The sequence below is a fragment of the Myripristis murdjan genome, chromosome 21, assembly GCF_902150065.1.
Source record: "Myripristis murdjan chromosome 21, fMyrMur1.1, whole genome shotgun sequence".
In the NCBI taxonomy this organism is placed as follows: domain Eukaryota; kingdom Metazoa; phylum Chordata; class Actinopteri; order Holocentriformes; family Holocentridae; genus Myripristis; species Myripristis murdjan.
Window position 1 is genome coordinate 26,199,021 of NC_044000.1, and position 25,153 is coordinate 26,224,173.

General features: G+C 43.1%; 2 protein-coding genes across 4 annotated transcripts in view; one reads left to right on the forward strand and one right to left on the reverse strand.

The window, feature by feature from the left end:
- The window catches only part of itprid2 (ITPR interacting domain containing 2), a 47,918-nt gene extending 37,272 nt beyond the window's left edge, over positions 1–10,646 (reverse strand). Inside the window, exons 1-2 of one of the 3 annotated variants that reach the window (XM_030080505.1) lie at positions 10,601–10,646; positions 656–754 (exon numbers count right to left, since the gene is read on the reverse strand). In XM_030080505.1, the coding sequence (XP_029936365.1) occupies positions 656–698 (43 nt within the window). In that variant the 5' untranslated portion in view covers positions 699–754; positions 10,601–10,646. Of the gene's footprint in view, positions 1–655; positions 755–8,771; positions 9,096–10,600 lie in introns of those variants that run through there. The other 2 variants (XM_030080507.1, XM_030080506.1) reach the window with 2 other exon arrangements.
- Positions 10,647–18,792: 8,146 nt separating this feature from the next.
- Positions 18,793–24,702, forward strand: neurod1 (neuronal differentiation 1). Its single transcript, XM_030080526.1, has 4 exons — positions 18,793–18,896; positions 20,651–20,920; positions 21,864–22,093; positions 23,431–24,702. The coding sequence occupies exons 2-4, from the start codon at positions 20,670–20,672 to the stop codon at positions 23,979–23,981; spliced, it is 1,032 nt and encodes a 343-aa protein (XP_029936386.1). The 5' UTR covers positions 18,793–18,896; positions 20,651–20,669; the 3' UTR covers positions 23,982–24,702.
- The last annotated feature ends 451 nt before the right edge of the window (positions 24,703–25,153 follow it).

Below are 25,153 nucleotides of genomic sequence, written 5' to 3' on the forward strand. Positions count from 1 at the left end.
TTTAAATTCCATAGTGTTTTTAAATTTGGGTGTATGTGTATGAGTGTGTGTGTGTGTGAGTCTATTTATGTGTTATATATGTTTTTATGTAAAACACTTTGGGCTGCTCCTTTGGTAAGAAAAGTGCTCTATAAATAAAGTTTGATTGATTGACTGATTGATTTACAGGTTTTTACAGCAGAGTCGGTCAGTCTGTCCTGTTTTACTGCCATAAAAGTGACTGAAGTGACATGAACAGAATGAAAAATTTATGTATTAGATAAATGAGATATTGACAGAGTTTTCCTTTGGGGACAGAATTTGCGGTTGAAAAAGGTCATAAATCATAAATAAAGGTCATACTGCAAAACGTTTAAAATGGCAGTGCTGTCGTATCGTGATAATGTGGTGTCGTGGTGCCTCAGGTAACTCTCAGCCCTAACCTTCCTAAGTGTTTCGGACATATTGACTCAGTCGCTTCTCCCTCTCTCACTGGGGCCGAGCGGGACGTCCCACATCAGCTCTGATGTCGCTAATAATAATCAATAATTAATCTGACGTGCAGCATTTCCCAACAACAACAACAACAACAACAACATCATCATCATATTGGAGTTAAAATTTTCCTGTGGCCCGTCTGCAAATCTAATTCAACAGTCCACACACACACACACACCTTGGTCTGCGGTTGTCTCCATGTCCAGAGCTCCTCTCTCCATCAGACAGACGGACACTGACCCATCAGCAGCTGGACGAGAGACTACAGCTGACACACCTGGAGAGAGAGAGAGAGAGAGAGAGAGAGAGAGAGAGAGAGAGAGAGAGAGAGAGAGGGAGAGAGAGAGAGAGAGATTCAGCCTGGGTTAGGGTTAGTGTGTGTGTGTGTGTGTGTGTGTGTGCTCTTTATAATTGATGCTGACTTTACCCACACTGAGAGAGACAGACAGACAGACACACAGACACACACACACACACACACACACACACACACACACACACACACACACACACACACTCCTGTGGTTCAAAGGGTTAAATCCAGTGAAGCCGCGTTCCTCTGATCAGCTCACGTACTGATCATTATAATCAATAATAAAAAAAATCATTATTCTAATCAATACTCTGACATGACATTCCATGGGATTTGGAGAGCTGTGGTGTTTCTGCTTCCTGTGCCACCTGAAGGGAGAGGCTGGTTTGTTTGTTTGTTTGTTTACCATCAGCTTTAGTCAGAAACCCTCAGCACTTGGTCCTTCACACCTGGTTCCTATGGATGTTTTTTGTGTGTCATGATGAGCTCAACATTATGTAAGTCATTTTATTTTATTTTACTTCATATTTTTATTTTATTTCATTTCTGTTGTTTTCATGTTTTGTTTTGTTTTGTTTTGTGTGCATCATTTAAAAAGTGATCATTTCTGTGTGATGACGGCAGTGAGCTCTGTGACTCCATGTTTTATCAAGCAGCTGAGCTCAACTGTTCAGGATGTTCATGTTAATAATGTTAATAATTATCGTGTTAATAATAATCATGTTTACAATACTAATGTTAATATGAATAAAGTTAATAATAATAATGTTAATATTAATAAAGTTAATCATAATAATGTTTATAATAATAATGTTAATAATAATGTTAATACTGATAAAGTTAATAATAATAAAGTTAATATTAATAATGTTAATAATAATAAAGCTGTTGTCGTTAATGACGGAGCTGATGTCTGATGTTTAGTTCTGCTTCATATCAGCGACACAAATACCACCACTTAATATCACCATTATTATCAATATTATTAATATCATCATCGTCATCAGTATTGATGAATTATCAGTCCCTGCCCTTCCTCAGGCTGACAGTCAGAGTTTATCAATAATCAATAATCAGCAGATTGACAGACTCTGCAGCCGTCCTCCTCACAGGCTCTGCCCTCACTGATCTGTATTTTTTGTTTGTTTTTTTCCCCACCTTTTCTGTTAGTTCTCCCACACACACACACACACACACACACACACACACACACACACACACACACACACACACACGCACACGGTGACTTCTCAGCTCATGATGTCAGCAGGGAGTGGGGCTGACAGGTGATGTCAGGTGTGGGCGGGGCCTCTCAGGGCCATAATCAATAGTTCACTTCATTTTGAAGTAGCTGTACACACACACACACACACACACACACACACACACAGATGTGGTCGTTCCCAGGACAGGCGTGTGCCTGTGAAGTTAGATAAAAACTCCACCACACTGCATTGTGGGAGTCTGGCACTGATATTTTTAGCTGCGTGACATTTTCTCCTGAGGTGGAGACGACTTCCTGTCTGCCACCGCGCCGCGCCGTGCCGCACGCTGACCGCTAACAGAGTGACATGAGAGAGGAAAGAGACGAGACGCCATGTTGGTCCAGACCAGACACCCTTCATCACTGAGGAGTCTTCATTACTGAGGACTCTTCATCACTAAGGAGTCTTCCTCACAGAGGAGTCTGAGGAGTCTTTATCACAGAGGAGTCTGAGGAGTCTTCATCACTGAGGAGTCTGAGGAGTCTTCATCACTGAGGAGTCTGAGGAGTCTTCATCACTGAGGAGTCTGAGGAGTCTTTATCACAGAGGAGTCTGAGGAGTCTTCATCACTGAGGAGTCTGAGGAGTCTTCATCACTGAGGAGTCTTCATCACTGAGGAGTCTGAGGAGTCTTCATCACTGAGGAGTCTGAGGAGTCTTCATCACTGAGGAGTCTTCATCACAGAGGAGTCTTCCTCTCTTGCTGACTGAGCAGATTTTGATGTTCAGACTGAAAAACAACCTGCTGACCTTTAGTGACGACCGCCTGGAACCTTCCAGGGCGTCAACCGTCTGTGTGTGTGTGTGTGTGTGTGCCTGACTGAGCAGCCTGAAAATATGCAAGAAATTAACAGAAAAGCAGAATATTAGTTCAACCTGCTGCTGACATGTCAGACATGACAGGAGCTCTGCCGAGTTTATACTGTTTTTACAATATTACACTTCATATACTTTTTTACTGGTGATTTGACAACTTTATCAATAGGTTTTGTTTGTGTTGTTTGTTTGTGTTGTTGTGTTATGCACAACATGTTGGAACCACTGTTTATTTAACAAAAAAAAACTGCTATAAAACTTATTTACATATATAACTAATAAGGCTGACCACAATGCTCCACAGATTCAAAGGTTCAATCGTTGCCATGGTGACTGATGGCAAAAAGTAAACATTCATTCATTCATTCATTCGGGAGGTGGTTAACAGTGCAGGAAAAACAACAACCTGCACGACGGGGGCAGCAGGACGATGGGTTGCTATGGTGATGATGTATTGTTTGCAACAAAAGCATTATATAGTCAGCTACATTTAACAGTTTTGTATAATAATATTCAGTTTCAGTGATTCACACGGCGAGCAGCTGATCAGCCTGATCGGCCTGATCAGGCTGCTGCAGGACCACTACAGGCTCAAATACTGCAACCCTACACATTACTGCAGTATAACACAACGTAATACTACAACAGTACAATACTACAACATGAAACTTGAAACTACAACAACAACAACAATGACAACGACGATGACAGTACAACACCAGGCCGTCCAGTGTCTCAGTGAAGCTTCACACATCCAACTTTTACTGCCAAAGACGTGAAGCCTGAATAAGAATGTGTGAAACAGGAAATGAATGTTTGGGATAAAGAACAGAACCACTTCCTGTGGGGAGAGAGAGAGAGAGAGAGAGAGAGAGAGAGAGAGAGAGAGAGACAGAGAGAGAGAGACAGAGAGAGAAAGAGAGAGAGAGAGACAGAGAGAGAGAGAGAGAGAGAGAGAGAGAGAGAGACAGAGAGAGAGAGAGAGAGAGAGAGAGAGAGAGAGAGAGAGAGAGAGAGAGAGAGAGAGAGAGAGAGAGACAGAGAGAGGGAGAGAGACATAATGGGTGGATGGAGTATTTTTAGAGCTCTCCCCCACTTCTAAATACAAAACAGACTGGAATGCTGAACAATACAAACAAACAAACAGAAACACACACGCACACACACACACACACACACACACACACACACAAACGGTTTGAAGAGAATTAAACTTCCTGATTAGAGACAGACATCACAGAGTTTCAACATTTCTCTGAATGTGACCGTCCTGAACAATAACAGCAGAAACAAATATATATGTATAAGACAGATGTAGGAACACATATAGGAACATGAACTAAAACAGCTGACTAACATCTCTGAGGATCAAATAAAACACACACACACACACACACACACACACACACAGAGAGAGGGAGAGAGAGAGAGGGAGAGAGAGAGAGACAGACAGTGTGCAGACAGGGATGTGGTCATGATGAAGAAGCTCTAAGAAATGGGACAGAACAGGCTGTCTAGGTGTGTGTGTGTGTGTGTGTGTGTGTGTGTGTGTGTGGTGAAGATGCCTCAGTATGAGAGAATCCAGCAGCTTCCTGACCTGGAGACGCCACAGACCTGAAGTAGAGCAGCGTGCTGCAGTACACAGTACTACAATACTGCAGCATAACCCTGTAATCTAACAGCACAGTAGTACTACAGTACACTACAAAGTAACACTACACACCACAGGCCTGCACTACAACAGTACAATGTGGTAGCTCTACACTACAATACTACACTACAACCAGTATTAAATCTGGTATTTAAAGGTACAAGTACTTGGTCGTCTCCTGAAATGTGTTTTTTTGTTTTAGTCAGATGTTGCTCATGTATTTTAGATTAGTCTTCAGTCAAGTTTTAGTCACAAGCTCTTCAAATAATTTTAGCCACTGTCATTTTAGTCAGTTTAGTAAAATGACATGACATGATTACGAAAATACTGTTAATTGTTCTGAGCTTCCTTGGCTAATTGTTCTGGCTGGAATTAATTTGCTCTTCAGTAACATTTTACAATAAGTGAGCATCATTTTTAACACTATTAAATTTACACCTGAAACAATACAAAGGATAAACTACACCTCAACTATGTCAACAACCTACTGCCATGCTGTAGTGTTGTAGTGTTGTCTACAACAACTCTACATCACTTTGCTACAACACCACAAGACTACAACATGAAACTACCACACTGCAACAACACTACAACATAAAACTACCACACTGCAACAACACTGCAACATGAAACTACCACACTGCAACAACACTGCAACATGAAAGTACAGCTTGAAACCACACTGCACCACAACAATACAAATCTGCAGTGCAACACAGCGCCTCAACAGCACACTCTACACACTCAACACTTCAGTGCTGTACAACACGACAACACTACAGTAACAACACAACACTACAACACACTACAGAGCCACACTACAAGATTCCAGTAATAACACTACGGTAACAACACCATACCACAACACCACACTACAAGACTACACAACAACACCACAGTAACAACACCACACTACAACATTATAGTAACAGCACTATACTACAAGACACTACAACACTACTTTACAACAACACCGTAACAACACTTCACTACAACACTACACGATAACACTACAGTAATGCCACAGTAACCACAGTCCAACACTACAACACTACAGTAACAACACTACACCAAAACACAACAATACAGTAACAACACTACTGTAGTTGCGGTAACAACACCATGGTAACAACACTACACTACACTGTAACTACAGTAGCAACACAACACTAATGTAATTACAGTAACGGCACGGTTGTAACAGCACTACACCGGCTGACACTGAGACTACTGGTGGTTCCTTCAGCTTCATATTGTTCAGGAGACAAACGTGTTTTGGATTACACAGCGGCTCATAAGTTCGGTCAGTCGTTCTTCGACCTGTGAGCGTCTGTGATGTGAGGCCGAGCGGCCGGGACCGTCCAGCCAGTTCAAACTCACATTTCCTCCGTGGCGTTTGCTTTGAGCTCAGCTGTTTTGTATGTCTCTGTTTGTTTACCCAGCACTTACGTCAGAACTGGAAAGAACTAATAAATCACCAAACACTTGCTATGTTTTGTGATAGTAATGAATTACTTTTCACATTGCTCCCGAGAAATGTAGTGATACCACACGTTACACTACTTTTGCATGATTCCAAATTAATTGTGTCAGTCCTACTGGGCTTCATTGGGATGATAAATGGTACAGAGCCAAGCCACATTTACAGTCTAAGTAATAAAAAACACTAACAAGTGAAGGGTAATTATTTTTTTAAAAGGTGTTTACATGCAGCATGGTGGGGGGTGGGACTGTCTACATATATTGCAGTAATAATGAGGTTAAAGCAGTAATGAGCAGGAACTGTTTTAATATCAACGATGTCTTTTAGGGTTGGGCAGTGTCAAAATGTTCCCACCAGCCACCACCACTCCATCTATTACCAATATATCATGGCCTGTTGTGGGTTATGAATGAACTGTGCTCAGCTGCTCAGTGGAAACTAAGCAGGATGGCAGGACAGCAGGACAGGAGGACGGCAGGACAGAAGGACAGCAAGACAGGAGGACAGGAGGACGGCAGGACAGGAGGACGGCAGGACAGGAGGACAGGAGGATGGCAAGACAGGAGGACAGCAAGACAGAACGACGGCAGGACAGGAGGACGGCAGGACAGGAGGACAGTAGGACAGGAGGACGGCAGGACAGGAGGACAGTAGGACAGGAGGACGGCAGGACAGGAGGATGGCAGGACAGGAGGCCCGCAGGAGGCCGGCAAGATGGCAGGATGGCAGGACAGCAGGACAGGAGGACAGCAGGACAGGAGGGCGGCAGGACAGGGGGACAGCAGGACGGCAGGACAGGAGGACAGCAGGACAGTATCTGCTCTGTTAGACACATCCACAGCCTCACAGCGTCTACCTGCTGCTCACAGGCGACTTCACTTTCACTTTCCTTTCCGCTAGCAGGAACCACAGACGAGCTCCACAGAACGTTACCAGCAGAACCTGAGCACCTTTCAATCTGAAAAAAAAAAAAAAAAAAAAAAAAAACAAGAAAAGAAAACGAAACAACTTAACAGCAGACACCTACCCCGACAACTACTGACAACTACTTTGTCATTGGTGGCCTCAAACGCCTCGCCAGCTGCCACTCACCCTGGTTACTATGGAGACACACAGGTGTAGACATGCAAGGGTGTGTGTGTGTGTTAGTGTCAGTGTATGTGTGTGTGTGTGTGTGTGTGTTGCTGACCTGATCATCTTTATTGATGACAAGCAGGTGTGACATCACAACAACAACAAGAGTCATGTGATCCTGCACCTCCTAAGTCTTAGTGAGCTTCCTTCCCATGATGCACCCTGCTCTCTCGCGCTCTCTCTTTCTGAGGCCAAACTCATTTCCTGTCCTGAGCCCTACATTCCCAACACTGAACACACACACACACACACACACTGCAGTGTTTACACTCTTGGTCTTCTACTTCTGACTGTTCTTAGTTATTATTATTATTATTACTATTATTATTATTATTATTATTATTATTATTATTGATTAGCGTGTTTCAGCATGTCGCACACACACTCTTTATCTGTTCTTTTATTATCACTATTATTATTATTCCACTTTAGTTTTTGCATTAATACACACAGCACACTGAATACACACTGTTCAAACTTTAAACTGGTCATCTTAATGGGAACAAACTGGTGTAACTGGTTCACACACACACACACACACACACACACACACATAGCATGCACACACACAGTCAGAGATCACCTGGAGACAGAACGGTCAGTGAGGTGACACTGGACTGAAGGCACACACACACACACACACACACACACACACACCACCTCTCACCTTCCTGTCAGGAATGCAGATTGAATCACATGAGGCTGAGTGGATCCACCTGTGTTAGCTCAGTAAACACACACACACACACGCACACACACACACACACACACACACACACACACACACACACACATGCACACACACAAAACTTGAGGGTGCCTGACAGTCAAGGTGTGGCTCCAAATTGCGCACAGTGTAAACTCTCTCTCTGTCTCACACTCACTCATTCACACGCGCACACACACATGCACACACACATGCACACACACACACACTCACACACACACTGAAGAGCTTCTCTAAACTTGATCAGCAGCTTCAGACCACAAACAGAAGCCGTCCTGATGTGATGGTCTGCAGGTCAAACTCCCTCACATCCCGCTGGAAACTCAATGAAACACTAAAACAAACTTTACTGCAGTAAAATCACAGTAAAAACTCACTTATACACACCACATGACCCAATGAGACACACTGACCTACACAGGCAACACAGGAAAACCCACTGACACACTGGACACACTGAGACTCAGTAAAACACACACCGACACAAACACAACAACACACAACAACACACACATCCACTAACCATTAAACACCTCACCGGAGCCTCAGAGCAGAACCACAGAACCTCATTAGAACCTCAGAGAGAACATGTCCACCTCCTCTGAGCTGCTGCTGCAGCAAGTCAACTAAACAACAACCACAACAACAACCACAACTACAATAACAACAGAAACAAACAACAGTAACAACTACAACAGCCTATCTACCCAGCATCACTACATCTACAGCAACTACAGCAACTACAACAATTACAGCAACAACAGCAACAACAACAGCATCACAAAAACAAAAAGAACAGCAACTACAGCAACAAGTGTGTCTCCCCCAGCATCACAATAACAACAACAGCAGCAACAACAGCAACAGCTACAGCAGTACAGCGCGCAGTGCGGGGCTCAGCAGTACCTGCGGCAGTAGTATTACTTGTATCAGCAGCAGTAGTAGTAGTAGTGGTAGTAGTAGTAGTAGCAGCAGCTCCAGCAGTATGCAGTACTCTGTGTGCAGTTTGTAGTATTATATCAGTGAGTGGCGGTGTGGTGAGACTGTCTCACCGTCATTCCGCAGCTGTCTGTCTCTCTGCTCTCAAACTGTCAAACTTCTCCAAACTTCTCTAAAAAAAAAAAAATCACACGCCAACATTCCTTCCGCTTCCGGACCAGCGGCAGCGCGAGGCGGCGGGGGGAGTGTCCGCCAGGCTGGAGGCTCGAGACAGGAAACCTCTGAAACACACACACATCCCGCCACCTGGCGGACAAAACACGGAACTGAAGGCATATTATTATTATTAATAATAATAATAATAATAATAATAATAATAATTATTATTATTATTATTATAATTACTATTATTATTATTATTTTAAAGTTTTATTGGCTGAAATCTTAATTTCCAGCCAGTGGTGCAGGATGATGTCACTGTTTAGATGCTCTGATTGACAGGCAGTCGAGGTCATGTGAGGTCATTTCACCTCAACACAGAAGGAGGTGAAAAATGTAAACCACAGGAAGAATGTTTCAAAACATCTGGGATCTTCTTCCATTGGTTGGAATCTGTAATCTAATATCCTGTTCCCGCGTGATGTTTCCAAGTAAAAGTCAAAAGTGGTCTTCCAGTTTATTTCTATTAATTCAATATTACACTCAAGAAGTGAATTTAGGGCACAGTACCAAGTGAAATAAATGTAACTGATAGACTATCAGGCCTCTGTGTGACACACTTGGTGTTTTATTAGATGTGGTTCCAGTAGCATCAAACAAACTTGTCAGCCAATAAGGAGCGAGCATCAGAGCTGCTGAGATTATTCCGCTGTTTTGTGGATGATATTCTGTGCCAGATTAACAGACGCATCACCTGAAGCAAACAGGAAAAAAGACGATTTTAAGATGAAACTCTGAACATAACCTGAGAGGTGTAGGCCTACTACGAAGCAGGTTTAGTGGGTTAGCGAGGTATGTTGAGTCTAAACCCAGGCTTTCCTGTATCACGAAGGTGGCTCTCTTTTAACCCGGCAAGATCACCATGGTAACTTATGCTTAACTCATAACCTGGTCCCGACCAGGTTGTGAGCTAAGCTATAAAAGCGGCGCTATCTCACCCAGGTGAAACCACAAAGTAGCCTAATTTTTGTCCGGTGATTGGTGACACATATGCGCAATGCAGGTATAGGCTACTATTAGCGGTGCACAGACTTCACGTTTGTTAGAAATATTCCGTTGTATCACAGACTTTGTTATAGTAGCCTACTTTTTTTTTTTTTTTTTAAAGGAAACCCCTTATATTATAACGGTGACTGTCACGGCATCCGAAGGTGATGATTGGACGGGCGCAGCCCGTGGTGATTCAAACGCACTCCAAACGCCACTTATTCCGATTTAGAAAAAAAGATTTAAATAAACATCAACAGAAATGGCTCCATAATTCTAGTTAAACTTTAAATGTAACGAAAAATTATCTGAAACTACTGACAAGTAGGCTAGCTCTAAGCAGCGTAAACAGTGGTCAAAATTGTCATGTAGGCTAACCATGGTAACCACCGCCTGCTCCGTCCGACACTGCTAGACTCACGCACACACACCTTCAGTCACCTGACTTAACCTCAGGCTTTACCTCCAATTCCTAGGCAACACTCCCATAAAGCTACTGAAGTTACATGTTTCTAAACTAAAATTCATAATACTGAATGAATATTGCAGCAATTATTTAAAATGGCTTTAACAGTGACAGAATCCCCAACCTTTGCGATTCCTTTGAAATTAATCGCCAGCACTCCTCTCTCGCCTTATTTGCGGCCACAGTGTTGCTCTTAGCATTACTTTTATTTTTAAAATGTTCATAGCTTTCCATAAGGACTTGCCGTCCTCTTGCGTGAAATATGCAGCCCGTGAACGGTCCATTTTCCGCGGAAGTAGAATCATATGACGCCCAAATCGCCCCCTTTTATATGAACGCGCACAGAGCACAGAGCTGACAGCCGGACTTAACAAACCTTGATGATAACCACCGTCGTGATACCACTTAACTTTGACTGGAGCTTTAGGTTTTGCTGAGCCTGATAGTGAACACAAAGCCTGGCTATGTTGAGCCTCCTTCGTAGTACAGCCCTCTGGTCCGGAGCAGGTTGTGTTTTCAGCATTTGTTACCATGGTGATGAAGCCGGGTCAAAAGAGCGCCGCCTTCGTGACACAACAAACTCCTTAGACTCAGCACACCTCTCCGAGCGGGTAACCTCACCTCGCTGACCGGGTAACCTCACCTCTCCGAGCGGGTAACCTCACCTCGCTGACCGGGTAACCTCACCTCTCCGAGCGGGTAACATCACCTCGCTGACCGGGTAACCTCACCTCTCCGAGCGGGTAACCTCACCTCTCCGAGCGGGTAACCTCACCTCGCTGACCGGGTAACCTCACCTCTCCAAGCGGGTAACCTCACCTTGCTGACCGGGTAACCTCACCTCACCGAGCGGGTAACTCACCTCGCTTACCCGGTAACCTCACATCGCTGACCGGGTAACCTCAACTCGCTGACCCGGTAACCTCACCTCGCTGACCGGGTAACCTCAACTCGCTGACCCGGTAACCTCACCTCGCTGACCCGGTAACCTCACCTCGCTGACCAGGTAACAAGTCATGAGGTGTCGCCCTCGGCCCGGAGACGTCCAGGACTCCGACCACCGGCCACTTCCCGAGCACCGCCCATCTCTGGCAGGTCCGACGTTTGGAAAGCGGATCAGGAAGTGGCGTGTGTCACTATGTTTCCATGTATTGTTGCTCGTGGTAACACTGACATGAAACGATCAGTCCTTCTTCAACAGAGAGTTCAGTTTTTTTCTTGTTGTGCTGTGTGTGTTCACTGAATTATCCTGTCACTTTCTTTTCCTGCTCATGCTCACACGGAAGAAGCCGCTCAGGAATGCGAATGGGGGTTTCCATGGCGACAGAGCTCGGGTTTCTCCAGCAGAACAGCAGCAGTACCTGTGCTAACCGGCTTTCTCTTCATCATTAACCTGACCCTGTCTACATTGCAGTTCAGAAACTATTATTGTTGTTGTTATTGATTCTGTTTTGTTTAATATGACTATTATTATTATTATTGTTATTATTATTGTTTATCACTGACATTTATTTACCTATTTTCCTATTTTCATGAGGCTCATGTTGATGTTTCTGTGTAACCTCATTTCATGTTTTTTTTGTTTTTTTTGTTTTTTCATTTTTCCAGTTTGTTTGCTTGTCATTATATTCTCGGGGTCATGTGACTGCCTCCCATTGGTTGTTGCAATGGCACAGGTGAGGCCACACCTGTGCTGTTGACTTTTTAATGATTTATCTGCAACAATAAAGTTTTTTTTTTTCTTCCTGGCTGTAACCATCCTCTCCAGTTGGAGTGTGTGGACCTACTTCTTGTTTGAACTCTGAACTGGTGTGTGTTTTCTCGTGTGTGTTTTCTCATGTGTGTTCTCAGAGTTTGTCCTCCAGGTGTGTTCTCTGTCCGGCTGTTTGTCCTCCAGGTGTGTTCTCTGTCCAGCTGTTTGTCCTCCATCAGCAGCAGGAAACTGAGGGGCTGCAGCTCAGAGGACGAGCGTGAGCTTCATGTGCACGACGTCCTCGCTTCAATCCCTAGCGTCTCCATGGCAACTGTGACAGCTGTAATTTAGTGGGAGGTCAGCAGCAGGGCTCAGATTTGGAGTTTTAAAGCAATGTTGCAGGGACCCTCATGGACCGGGTGTAGATGTGTGTGAACGCTGAACTGGAGTGACACTGAGGAGCATCAGACAGAGCTCTGAGTCAGGGGAGGAAAGTTCAATCTGCGAGGTTTTAGTTTCAGTATTTAAAGGTGTGTGTCACCATTAAAGACGCGCAGGTTTCCATGTGAAAGTAATGAATGACGAGTCACTGCTGTGAGAGAAACGGATCTCCTTGTTCCTAAATCCCGTGGCAAAGTAGAATCTGATGAGATTCTACTGTGGGGCCTCCAGAGGAAGAAAGAAAAGTACAAGAGAAAGTATTTTTTTCTCATAAGTGTGTGACTTTAATCTTGAAAATTCTAAGTTTTGTCTTAGTATATTACCAAGGTTGACCTGAATATTTGCAAAAAATTTAATCAATAAAATAATTAGTTAAATTTTGAAAAGAAAAAAATGTATAAAAGAGGAAACAATATCAGAAATGTATTTTTAAAAAAAAAATAGAGAAAAATGTCCGCAAAACTACATTTATGATCATTACAAATGCATATTTAAAATGATGTTAGAGCAAAAGGATTTTCTTTTTTCTGTTTTTTTTTCACAAGTTTTTGTGCTAATTTTCTTTTCTTCTTTTTTTTTTTTTTAGTTTCATTACTTTATTTTTCTAGTTGCTTAGTCTCAGGTCATTTCCTTGTTTGTTTCCACTGAATTCCATTGAACAGTCTGCAGTACCAAGAAATGTCCACATGGGGGAGACAAAGCACCACCACTCTCTCTCTCGCTCTCTCTCTCTCTCACACACACACACACACACACACACACACACACGTGCACAGAGGAAACTCCTGTAGGTGTGCAGGTGGTTGATGTCCCTGAGGAGGAAGTGAGTTTCTTCTTCTACATATTTAAAAGTCTTTTTGTCTGGCAGGTGTGCATACTCTGCACACCTGTGTGTGTGTGTGTGTGTGTGTGTGTGTGTGTGTGTGTGTGTGTGTGTGTGTGTGTGTGGAAGCAGCAGGTCAGTGATGAAAAACACAGTGCTGGGTGCAGTGGTAGTGCATGTCTCCGCCTGCAGGTGGCGCTGTGGCTCTGGCAGCAGTTTGACCCCCTGCTGTTCCTCACTGATGAAGATGCATCTGTACTCATCCTCAGTGGAGTGGAGCTCATGTCTCTGTATGGAGCCTTGTACTGACCTTTTTAACTTGTAATAATTTCCCAGTTTGGGATCAATAAAGTAAATCTATCTATCTATCTATCTATCTATCTATCTATCGTTACCTTTAACTTGATATTATTATTATTAGTGCCTTGGGCCGAAGGCCTGAGGTCATTGTTGTTGTTGTTGTTGTCCTTGACTGTGCTGTGTCACTGAGGCAGACTCCTGTGTGCACTGTCTATTAGAGTAAGGATTATCAGCTGACCTTGTATTATTGATTATGGATTTGGGATTTGAGCTGAGATTTGAAAACAGTCGAAGAGTTTAAAGGTTTAGTGGCAGACAGTGAGACCCTGTGGCCAGCAGAGGGCGTCCACGAGCACCTGGCACGTCCTATAGAGGGTTGATTTCTTAGGGTTTTTTTCTTACGGTGTCCTATATTAATTTTATGTCATTATTTAAGTATTTATTTAATTGATCTAATATTGTGTCTTTTTTTACATTTTCATGTCTTTTTTCTGTAAGAAGGAAACTTTCCTGAGGAAGACACCGTTCCTCAAAGTTATTTGAGCTGAGCTGCAGTTGATTGCAAAAGTGCTTAACTCGTTTACAGTCAATTTTGTTGTGCACTCCCTCTACTGCTGTATGACTTGTGCAGATGAACAGCAGAGCGCTGCTGTGATTCTGCTGCCTTTCAGGAGTAAAAACAAGCTGATACTGGTCAGATGTCAGCTGACAGAATTCACTGTGTGTGCTAGATTTAGGGCCCACTCACATTGGCAAGTCTGTTCCACGCCCAAGCACGTTTGCACATAAAATCCAAATTATTTGACCAGTGTGATCACTCCGTTCCGTGCTTGAATACAGTACACTTCCCCCGCTCTGGCACGGTCGGAGGGGTGTGCTTCAGCACGGTACGGGCACATACACGAGCACATGCACGGTCACGCACGCAGCGCGCGGATGTAAATCATGCAACTTTCCTCCTGCCTCTGCAAAATTGTTTAATGTGCACAGTGCGATTACTGGCGAATGGCCATGTTGCACAATCAATAATCAACCATGTTGTCTGTGTCCATTGTGTTGCTGCAAACGTGTATAAACAAAAGTAAACAAAAGTTTATAATGAAAGTACAGCAGTCTGTGTGCATGGCGATCCGGAGGTCTGGTCTGCCTGATCTGACAGGTGCCGCTCCGGCTGTCAGTTGGACATTTCTGAAGAAGGAGGAAGTTACCTCCGAAACTGTCAAGGTAAATAAACATCCCATGTCTGACTAAAAGGAACAAAAAGGTCTTTTAGTTAAAAGGAAGACATGATGAATGTATTTGAACTACATCAATTTATAATGTCCTCGGGTCATGCTTGTATCGTATTTCAACGTGATGACGTTCACACCGGGGGCAATCGTGCTTGGGTGCGTTTGGGCTTTAGGTAATGTGAGAGCAGGCCAGCCGGGGACTAGGGAGGGAGGAATTTTGGCTTTAGCGTGATACGGAGCAAATGGACCTAATGTGAGTGTGACCTTACAGACAAATCATCAAACACTGACAACAGTCTACTGGGTGCTCTGAGGCGGTGGTGGGGGGCCTGAAATCAAATTCTGCTGAGGGCCCTATAAGGCTAGGTGTGGCCCTGGGAGGAAAGACTGCACTGAAGGAATGGAGCCGCTGAATCTGCTGGAGAATCTCATGGCTTTGATTAAAAAAAAAAAAAAAAAAAAAAAGCAAAGTGAAAACACTGCTGAGGTAACTTTCACACACTCAGTGTCACTTCATCAGCTCCACCTGTCCAGTATAATCCAGTCTAATCCAGCTGTTGTGCCATAGTTTCCCTTCCTACTGCCTATTATGCTATAATGCTTTTATGGAGAGCTGTTTCTACTATTCTGTCCCCCCTCATTGTGTATAAATAGGGAGGACAAATAATAAGAAACCCCTCTCAGTATAATGTAGTCCAGTAGCAGACCTCTGCAAACTACAACCTCAGTAATAAACACAGAGTTAAAGTGGCACATTCTGCACAATGTCAACACAAACTGAACATTATAAACATTGTTAAAAGGGAGAATTTATGGCAGAGCTGCTGAGCTGAACTGGTCAGACTGGACAGACTGGAGCTAAGTGTGTGTGTGTGTGTGTGTGTGTGTGTGTGTGTGTGTGTGCTGAATGTTGTATGATTTTCCCAGCTGCGGTTTTCATCTATAAGAATTCCAGTAAACACAGTGAGGGCGACCCGCTCTAAAACATTATTATTTATCTGTACATCAGGGAAAGTGTTTTTGGTTTGTTGGTTTATTTTCTTAAAATCCAACATGGAACGAGGGGGCAGTGAAGGCAACATCCAACACAGCTGAATAATAAATTAGCCAATATAAATAAACATGCATGAAGTCATTTATATAAGCAACCAACAAGGGGAAGACAGATTAGATAGAGCCTAAAATAAATATATGACTAAATTAAAAAAAGAATAAATAAATAAATAAATAATATAAAAACAAAGGTACAAAGACCAAACTTGGGCTAAAATATAAAGGACCAACTGAGGCTTACAGTTTAGTTCCAGTTAAATGGTCAGTGAACACATCGCCCTACCTGCAGCCTTCACACACCACCTGACCTTTGACCTCCTGACCACAACCCAACACAGGAAGCTGATCTGATTGGCTGTCACACCTGGACAGTAAAAATCAGATGATTAGTAACATTCATAAAATATAATATTTACAATGTGACTGATCTGACACCTGACGCACCTGTCTATGTGTGTGTGTGTGTGTGTGTGTGTGCATGTGTGTGTGTGTGCATGAATATGATGATCTGACCTTCTCTCTACCTCTCTTCCTCACACACACACACACACACACACACACACACACACACACACACACACACATACACAGTGTAGGATAATAATTCTTATTCATCAGAAAATAAATCTGCTGTTTGTTCACGTCGCTGTTAATGAAAAGATTACATCATACATGACAGACAGACAGACAGACAGAGAGACAGGCAGAAAAACAGACAGACAGACAGATGGGTGGGCATACAGACAGGTAGAGGCAGCATTAGCTGTCAGAGGGATGGACAGGGGAAACTCTAAAGTTGCCTGGTAACCACCTAGCAACCACTGGTCACTATAGCAACCACTCCACTGGAGAACAGACCAGTCCAAAGTCTGCTGCCTGACTGGCAGCCAGTCAACCAGTCAACCAATCAACCAATCAACCAGCAAACAGTTAGCAAGTAACCAGTCAACCAGTCAACCAGTCAACCAATCAACCAGCAAACAGGCAACAAGCAACCAGAATCAGAATCAGATTTATTGTCATTGTACAATTGTACGAGATTAGAGGCAATGCCTTAGAGTGCACAGAAAACACACCTTACACCCAAAACACACCGCATTCAGTCCATTCACACATAAACATGGCACAGCTGAGTATGGCTGCAGTTCTCGTCCTGTTCGGGCACCATGTGCTGTAAATGTCACCCAGGGAGGGGAGAGGGCAGCCAGTGATCCTCTGAACTGACCTTACCACTGCAGCACACTGAGATGCAGTCTGTCAGCAGCTCTCAGTGCAGCATCTGGAGAAGGTCTCCAGCAGCTCGGCCTCCAGGACGTGAAGTCGCTGCTGGGCCTTCAGGACAGCAGCCGAGGTGTTTGAGGTCCAAGAGAGATCAGCAGACATGAGGAGGTCCAGGAGAGATCAGCAGACATGAGGAGGTCCAGGAGAGATCAGCAGACATGAGGAGGTCCAGGTGTCTGAAGGTGCACACACACACTGATGTGAAGGCGGGCGAGTGCAGGTCTGTTCTTCCTCAAGTCCATAATGATTTCTTTACTTTTTGTTGTGTTCAGCATCAGGTTGTTGGCTGAGCAGTCAGCAACCAGTCAGCCAGTTAACCAGTCAACCAGTTAGCAAGCAAACAGTCAACAAGCAAGCAGTCAAGCAGCAACCAGTCAACCACTGAACCAGCAACCAGTCAACCAGGCAACAAGTCAACCAGCAACCAGTCAACCAGTTAGCAAGCAACCAGTCAGCCACAACCAGTCAACCAGCCAACCAGCAACCCTTCAGCCATTCAATCAGTCAACAAGCAAACAGTCAGCAAGCAACCAGTCAACACACAACCAGTCAATAAGTGGCCAAAGTGGCCAGTCAGCAAGCAACTCAACAAGCAACCAGTCAGCAAGCAACCAGTTGGCCAGTCAACCAGTTAATCAGTCAACCAGTCAACTGGCTGACTGGTCCAGCTGAATTGTTATCAGTCTGCTGCTGCTGGGAAAAGTAAATCTGTTATTTTATTTTATTTTATTTCATTTTATTTTATGTTATTTTATTGTATGTATCAGTGTGCGAGCGGCTGCAGCCTGAAGTCTGTTCTGAGGTGAGACACTCGCTTACAGAATCATCATCATCATCATCATCATCATCATCATTGTTATCATTATTATTAATTATTATAATTAATTTATTAATATTGTTATTAATGATAACAATAAAAAGAAGAAAAAGAATAAGAATAATTCGGCAAGTGAACAATAAATAAAAATGACCCCCGACAGACACACACACACACACACACACACAGACACACACACACACACACACACACACACACACACACACTCACTATATAGCCAACACAACTCCATAACACCTCCAATATACAGTATGGTGTGTGTGTGTGTGTGTGTGTGTGTGTGTGTGTGTGTGTGTGTGTGGTGACAGATGGTCAACTTTCCTCACAAAGAGGAGAGACGGAGAGAGAGAGGGAGAGAGAGAGAGAGAGAGAGAGAGAGAGAGAGGGTGGAAGGTAGAGAGAGGTAGGGCTTTAATTGGAGAGAGAGAGTCTTTGGCTGATACAAATGGAAGATTTGTCACGTGATCCCCGGGGCCGTTTTAATGACGTAGACACCATATGGCGCGTGCCGGGAGGGGCCTCGGTATGCTAATTAACCCCCGATGTCTCTTTACCAGCCTCTCTCTCTCTCTCTCTCTCTCTCTCTCTCTCTCTCTCTCTCTCGCAGCATCACCCCGCGCGGCTATATAAGCTGCATCACACACACACACTTCCGAGCAGAACACACACACGCGCGCACGCAGCCACACGCACACAGACAGTCACAGAGACACACAGCGCGCGGCATGCGTTTGGTCTGACAGCAGCTCGTGAGAACAGGTAGGTGTTCGATTTATTTCCTTATCAGTCATCAATAAGGTGATCAGCTCCTGGCTCATCGATCATTCTGATCGGCTGACCTGCGATCACCTCTGTGGGGGCGCAGCATCCGGATCGAAACCACAACCAGAAACCAAGCGGGCGGCATTGTTATTATTATTGTTATTATTGCTATTATAGTTATTATTGTTATTATTATTATTGTTATTATTACTATTGTTGTTGTTGTTGTTGTTGTTCTCGGCACTTCCGGTGGTGTTGTTTTGTTTTTCATAAGTTTTACTGAAAACAAAAACATTTCTCCTCTCTGGGATGTAAAATCACCTTTTTATAATTTTGTTTTTCATTTTGGATTTTTTAAAATCGAAATTATTTTTTCATCATCATTATTGTTGTTGTTATTGTTTTGTTTATAATTTTAAAATTGTTAGTATTTATTTCGTTTGCGTGAGCGTACCTGTCTCACCTCCACCTGTCTGTCTCTCTCCGCTGAAGCCGCCAGCCCTTTAAATCTGTCCATCATTATTGCTGTAATTATTAAAATTATTAGGCTATTATTGTGTTATCATTAGGATTATTATTAGTATTACTGTGGTTACACGAAACGAATTTTTTCTCCCCGAGGAGCGACGCTCACATTCATATTTCTGTTGGCATTATCATTATGATTATTAGTTATTAATTATTAGTTATTAGTTATCGTCATCGGTGTTATTCTCTTTCTCATAATCATAATGATAATTACCTTTATAGTTATGGTTATAATGTACAGGTAGAGACTGTGGTTTAAAGTTTGCTCTCGTGTTAAAGGCCGCTGCTTCTTTCACTGCAGGTTGGAATTTTATTTTTATTTTACTTTTATTGATTTTTTATGTTTTATCTTTCTCTGTTTTCCTTCCTTCTTCTTCTCTGTCGGACGGTGTTCAGTCTCTCTGTGCGCTCCTCGCTTTTTTTTTTTTTTTTTTTTTTTTTTTTTTAACGGATATTACATTATTTTCCTCTGTTTTCTTCAATATTCATGAAGGTGCGCAAATAAACCAACAAACACACGCGGTTCGTTTTCCAGATCATTTTTAATATTCTGATAATTTCTATTTATTTATGTGGCCTCTATATAATTCTCTCCCGTGGATGTTTATTTCAGCCGCGTGCTCAGCTTTCTGATGGAGGTTTATATTTATTATATCTTTAATTTCATTCATCTTTTTTCTTTCTTTATGTCTTTAACAGACAGACAGTATCCGTCATAAGCAGCAGATATTACTTTTATTAATGTTTTGTCATCTAATATCTAATATCTAGTAATTTGACCAGGATGCGGACAGAAAAGTTATTTCTATATTAGTGTGTGTGTGTGTGTGTGTGTGTGTGTGTGTGTGTGTGTGTGTGTAGTTTCTGTGCTCGACAATTCACATCATTTTTTTCTGTAATTTCCGAAACAAACTGTTCTTTTTTTTCGTTGATAAAAACTTGAGTTCTATATTTCTGTAATAATCGGACAGTGAACATCGCGGACTCAGGCGGGCGTTTTATTGTTTTTAACTCATAATAAAAATAGTTTCCTTCTGTATTTTCTGCAATAAAAGCAGAGTAAACCCTGACGGTGAGGGCTGCGGCGGAGGACGCTGCTGCTCTCCAGCTCATTATCATGATAATTCTAATACTAAAAACCATATTAGCCTACTACTCCTACTCCTGTTACTCATAAACAATAATAATAATGATGACTGTGTTTTGTCGTGTGTGTGCCGCAGTGAGCAGACAGTGAAGATCATGACCAGGTCTCTGATGGAGGAGCAGGCCTCTCTGGAGTCCGAGGAGGAGCAGGAGCTCCGCGGCTCCGCCGAGGAGATGGAGCCGAGCGCAGGAGGAAGAGGAGGAGGGGAGGAAGGCCTGCACCGGCTGGAGGACGACGATGAGGAGGAAGAAGAGGAGGACGAGGAGGAAGAGGAGGAGGACGGAGAGAGCAAGCCCAAGAGGCGAGGGCCGAAGAAGAAGAAGATGACCAAGGCGCGCCTGCAGAGGTCTGGTGACGTCACTAATATTAATATTAATATTAATACTACTCAACTAACGTCAGTATGAACCAGCTCAAATAGGCCTGTCAGTGTTAATCAGCGCTGACTGAGGCTGCGCTCATGGACATGAATGAAAGGCGTTTTTCCTCCTGAACTGTCGCGAGAGCAGCTTCCGTTAAATATGGCCTCTGATCTGAGCCACAGCCGGTAGGACGTCAGACAGGTAGGGGGAGGGAAGAGAGACAGGTAGAGGGAGGGAAGAGAGACAGGTAGAGGGAGGGAAGACAGACAAGTAGAGGGAGGGAAGACAGACAGATAGAGGGAGGGAAGAAGCTTTACACAGCACCGCCCGAGAGAAAAGTTAATTTTACCCCGATGAAAACCATCCGTTTCCTTTAATGTTCCTGTAATACTCCTGTAATACTCCTGTGATACCTCTGTGGTACTCCTGTAACAGGCCTACTCCTGTGATACTCCTCCAGGAGCTGTTACACAGTGTGTCTATCAAAAACTAAACTTTGTAAACGTTGGAGAAACACGTTCATCTAAAGAGCAGAATTAGTATTAGTATTCGTATTCGTATTTGTATCAATATCATGATGATTCACTTATTTAGATGCTTGTTTTCTTTGCAAAACAGCCCACAGGCAAGTTGCTTCAATACCTTTCAATTCATCATCATCTTCTCATCCTCTTCTTCTTCTTCTTCTTCTTCTTCTTCTTCCTTCCTTCCTTCCATCCTCGTTCTTGTTGTTCTTCTTGTTCTTGTTCTTGTTCTTGTTCTTGTTCTTCTTCTTCTCTGAAGGTTCTGTCTGCCTGTTTGTGTGGGTTTGTGTTTGGAAAGCTGTGCAGTCTGTTTGTGTAGAAACTTTTTGTGATGCAGGGTTCCTCTGGTGGTGGCTCGCAGGGATCCTCAGCAGCTGACGGAGCTCCTGTGTTTCTTCTGCAGGTTCAAGATGCGGCGCATGAAGGCCAACGCCCGGGAGCGGAACCGGATGCACGGGCTGAACGATGCACTGGAGAGCCTGAGGAAGGTAGTTCCCTGCTACTCCAAGACCCAGAAGCTGTCCAAGATTGAGACGCTGCGCCTAGCCAAGAACTACATCTGGGCCCTGAGCGAGATCCTGCGTTCCGGCAAGGCTCCCGACCTCATGAGCTTCGTGCAGGCGCTGTGCAAAGGTCCGAGTGCCGCTCACACCACTCTGTACTGATACCATGGTGTTACTGCATATAACTCTACATTACTATTAATATCATGGTATTAATGCATATAACCCTATATAACTATTAATATCATCTTATTACTGCTATATAACTATTAATATCATGTTATTTCTGCATATAACTCTACATAACTATTAATATCATGTTATTACTGTTTGTCACACTATAAAATGGCACTCTGCAAGGGTATTAATGTAAAGTTACTTATGTAAAGATTGATGTAAAGTTAATCATATAGAATTCATTGGTAAAGGAGTAATGCAAAGTTAATAATGTAAAGTTAGTAATATAAAATGAGGTTGTAAAGTTGTAATGCAAAGTTAATAGTGTAATTTAGTAACAAAATTAAGTTGCAAAGCAGTAATGTAAAGTTAATAATGTAAAGTTAGTAATATAAAATTAAGTTGTAATGTTGTAATTCAAAGTTAATAATGTAAAGTTAGTAACATAAAATTAAGTTGTAAAGTAGTCATGTAAAGTTAATAATGTAAAGTTTGTAATATAAATTAAGTTGTTAAGTCGTAAGGTAAAGTTAATAATGTAAAGGTAATGATCTAAGTTATTGATGTAAAAGTAATATTGTAACGGTAATAATGTAAAGTTAGTAATGTAAAGTTATTAATAGAAAATTAATTTGTAAAATAGTAATGTAAAGTTAATGTAAGTTATTGATGTAAAGGTAAAAATGTGAAGTTACTGATGTAAAGTTACTGATGTATAACTTTGTTTCTCTGCAGCTGATGTCACGTTATGGTTTTATCAGTTGTTAGAAGAAACTTCTGTGTTTTATATTTTATACACACAACAAATAATACTAATAATGGGTCATACAGTTTTGTAATCAATAATTAGCCTGATCCATGATCTGGGCTGATACGTTTGACTCAAAGTGAAGCAGCAGCGAGCCCAGTAAACATTAAACACTCCAAGACTGACAGCAAAACTAAGCTGATCAATAGTCAAAGGTATTGATTGCTGCTGACAACTATTGATACAAATGGACAGGCATCAATAGCTATTGATGGGTACTGAAAGGTATTGATAGGTTTTGATGGAAAGTGATAGGTACTGATGAGTGTTGAGGTATAGACAGGTACTGATACATGTTGGTGCATATTGATAGGTATTGATAGCTTTTTGTGGATATTGATAGGTGTTGATAGGTATTGATATGTACCGATAGGTATTGATGACTATTCACGGAAACTGATGGGTATTGACGGCCACTTGTGGACATAGATGGGTATTGATTGGTACTGATTGGTACTGATGGCTTTGTATTGATCCCTCAGGTCTGTCCCAGCCCACCACCAACCTGGTGGCCGGCTGCCTGCAGCTGAACCCTCGGACCTTCCTGCCGGAGCAGACCCCTGAGCTGCCGCCCCACCTGCCCCAGGCCGGCGCCGCCTTCCCCGGACACTTCTCCTACCAGAGCCCCGGGCTGACGGCTGGCCTCCCCAGCCCACCGTACGGCAGCATGGAGCCCTCCCACATCTTCCACCAGGTCAAAGGTCAGCCCTACGGCCCGCTGGAGCCCTTCTTCGATGGTGTGCTGGTGTCAGACGGCCCCGCCTTCGACCCCCCGCTCAGCCCGCCGCTCAGCGTCAACGGGAACTTCTCGTCCTTCAAACACGAACCGGTCGCCCCCGCCGACTTTGACAAGAGCTTCTCCTTCAGCATGCACTACGGCGGAGGGGCGGGGGGGCACGCCGCCCTCTATGGCGGGGGGTCCAACCCGCGGTGCGGTGAGCTGCAGATGGACGGGCTGATGGGCTTTGACGGACACTCGCACCACGAGAGGCTGATGAACGCCCAGCTCAACGCCATCTTCCATGACTCCTGAGGAAGAGGAGGAGGAGGAGGAAGGACTGAGAGACTGAGGATGATGATGGAGGAGAGACAAACAGGCAGACAGACGGCTGTTGCTCTCTGCAGAGCCTCATACAGACAGAGTTCATCTGGCTTGCTTCGTAACGTCACCATGGTAACCTGTGCAGTTACTGTAGCAACGGACACCGGGTGCGAAAGCCCATATGGATCTATAGCACCGCTAGTTGTTATAGCAACAGCCGTGACACTGGGGGCTCTGGAGCCAACATGGCCATCATCACCAAACTCTGTCTGTGTATGGCTCTGTGTCACTTCCTGGTTTGGTGATGTCATACTGATGATGTAATAATCTTCTTTCTAGCGCTTCGTTCTGCAGGAGATGCTCTCTGAATGTCTCGTTATTATTCATATTATCACAGAGAAATAATCAATAAGCAATAATCTGGATTAAACTATGCAATTTTGAAACCCTTGAGTAATACTTGGCCAATAATTACAAATGCAAATTAATAAAGATTTCTATATTTTTCAATCAGTATCTTCTACAGCGTCGGACTGATGTCTTCATGTTGTGGTGGCTTTTATTTCATTTGTTTTTCATTTGTTTTTCTTTTGTTTTCCTTTTGTTTTTATAAAGTTCTTGTAGCTCCATTCATATTTCATGTGATTTATGTTCATATTTTATAAGATAGATGTTTATATTAAGGCCTTTTATTAAAAGGAATCCACTCTGATCGATCTGAGGTCTCGTATTGATCTGCACTTCAACACCAGACATCACAAATCAGTTCAGATCTGTTCAGCTCGATGATAAAAGACAGAAAAACATCACAGGACAGAAAGAAAAACCATGTAAAATGATAAATACAACATAAACAACACGTAAATAATGATTATAGTTCACAGATATAATATTATACATTGATAGATATTCAATCTGTCTCAGTTCAGAGGACTGAAGGACAAAACCAGGATTTTCCTCTTCTCTCTGTGTGTGTGCGTGCACGTGTGTGTGTGTGTGTGTGTGTGTGTGTGTGTGTGCGTGTGTGAGAGGGAGAGAGTGGGGCACAGATGTTCGTTCTGCAGGCGAGATTTTAATTTATGAAAATGATCTCGTTTATGCATGAGCACTCCCCATATCACCCCATACACTTCTGTCCTGCTGTGTGTGTGTGTGTGTGTGTG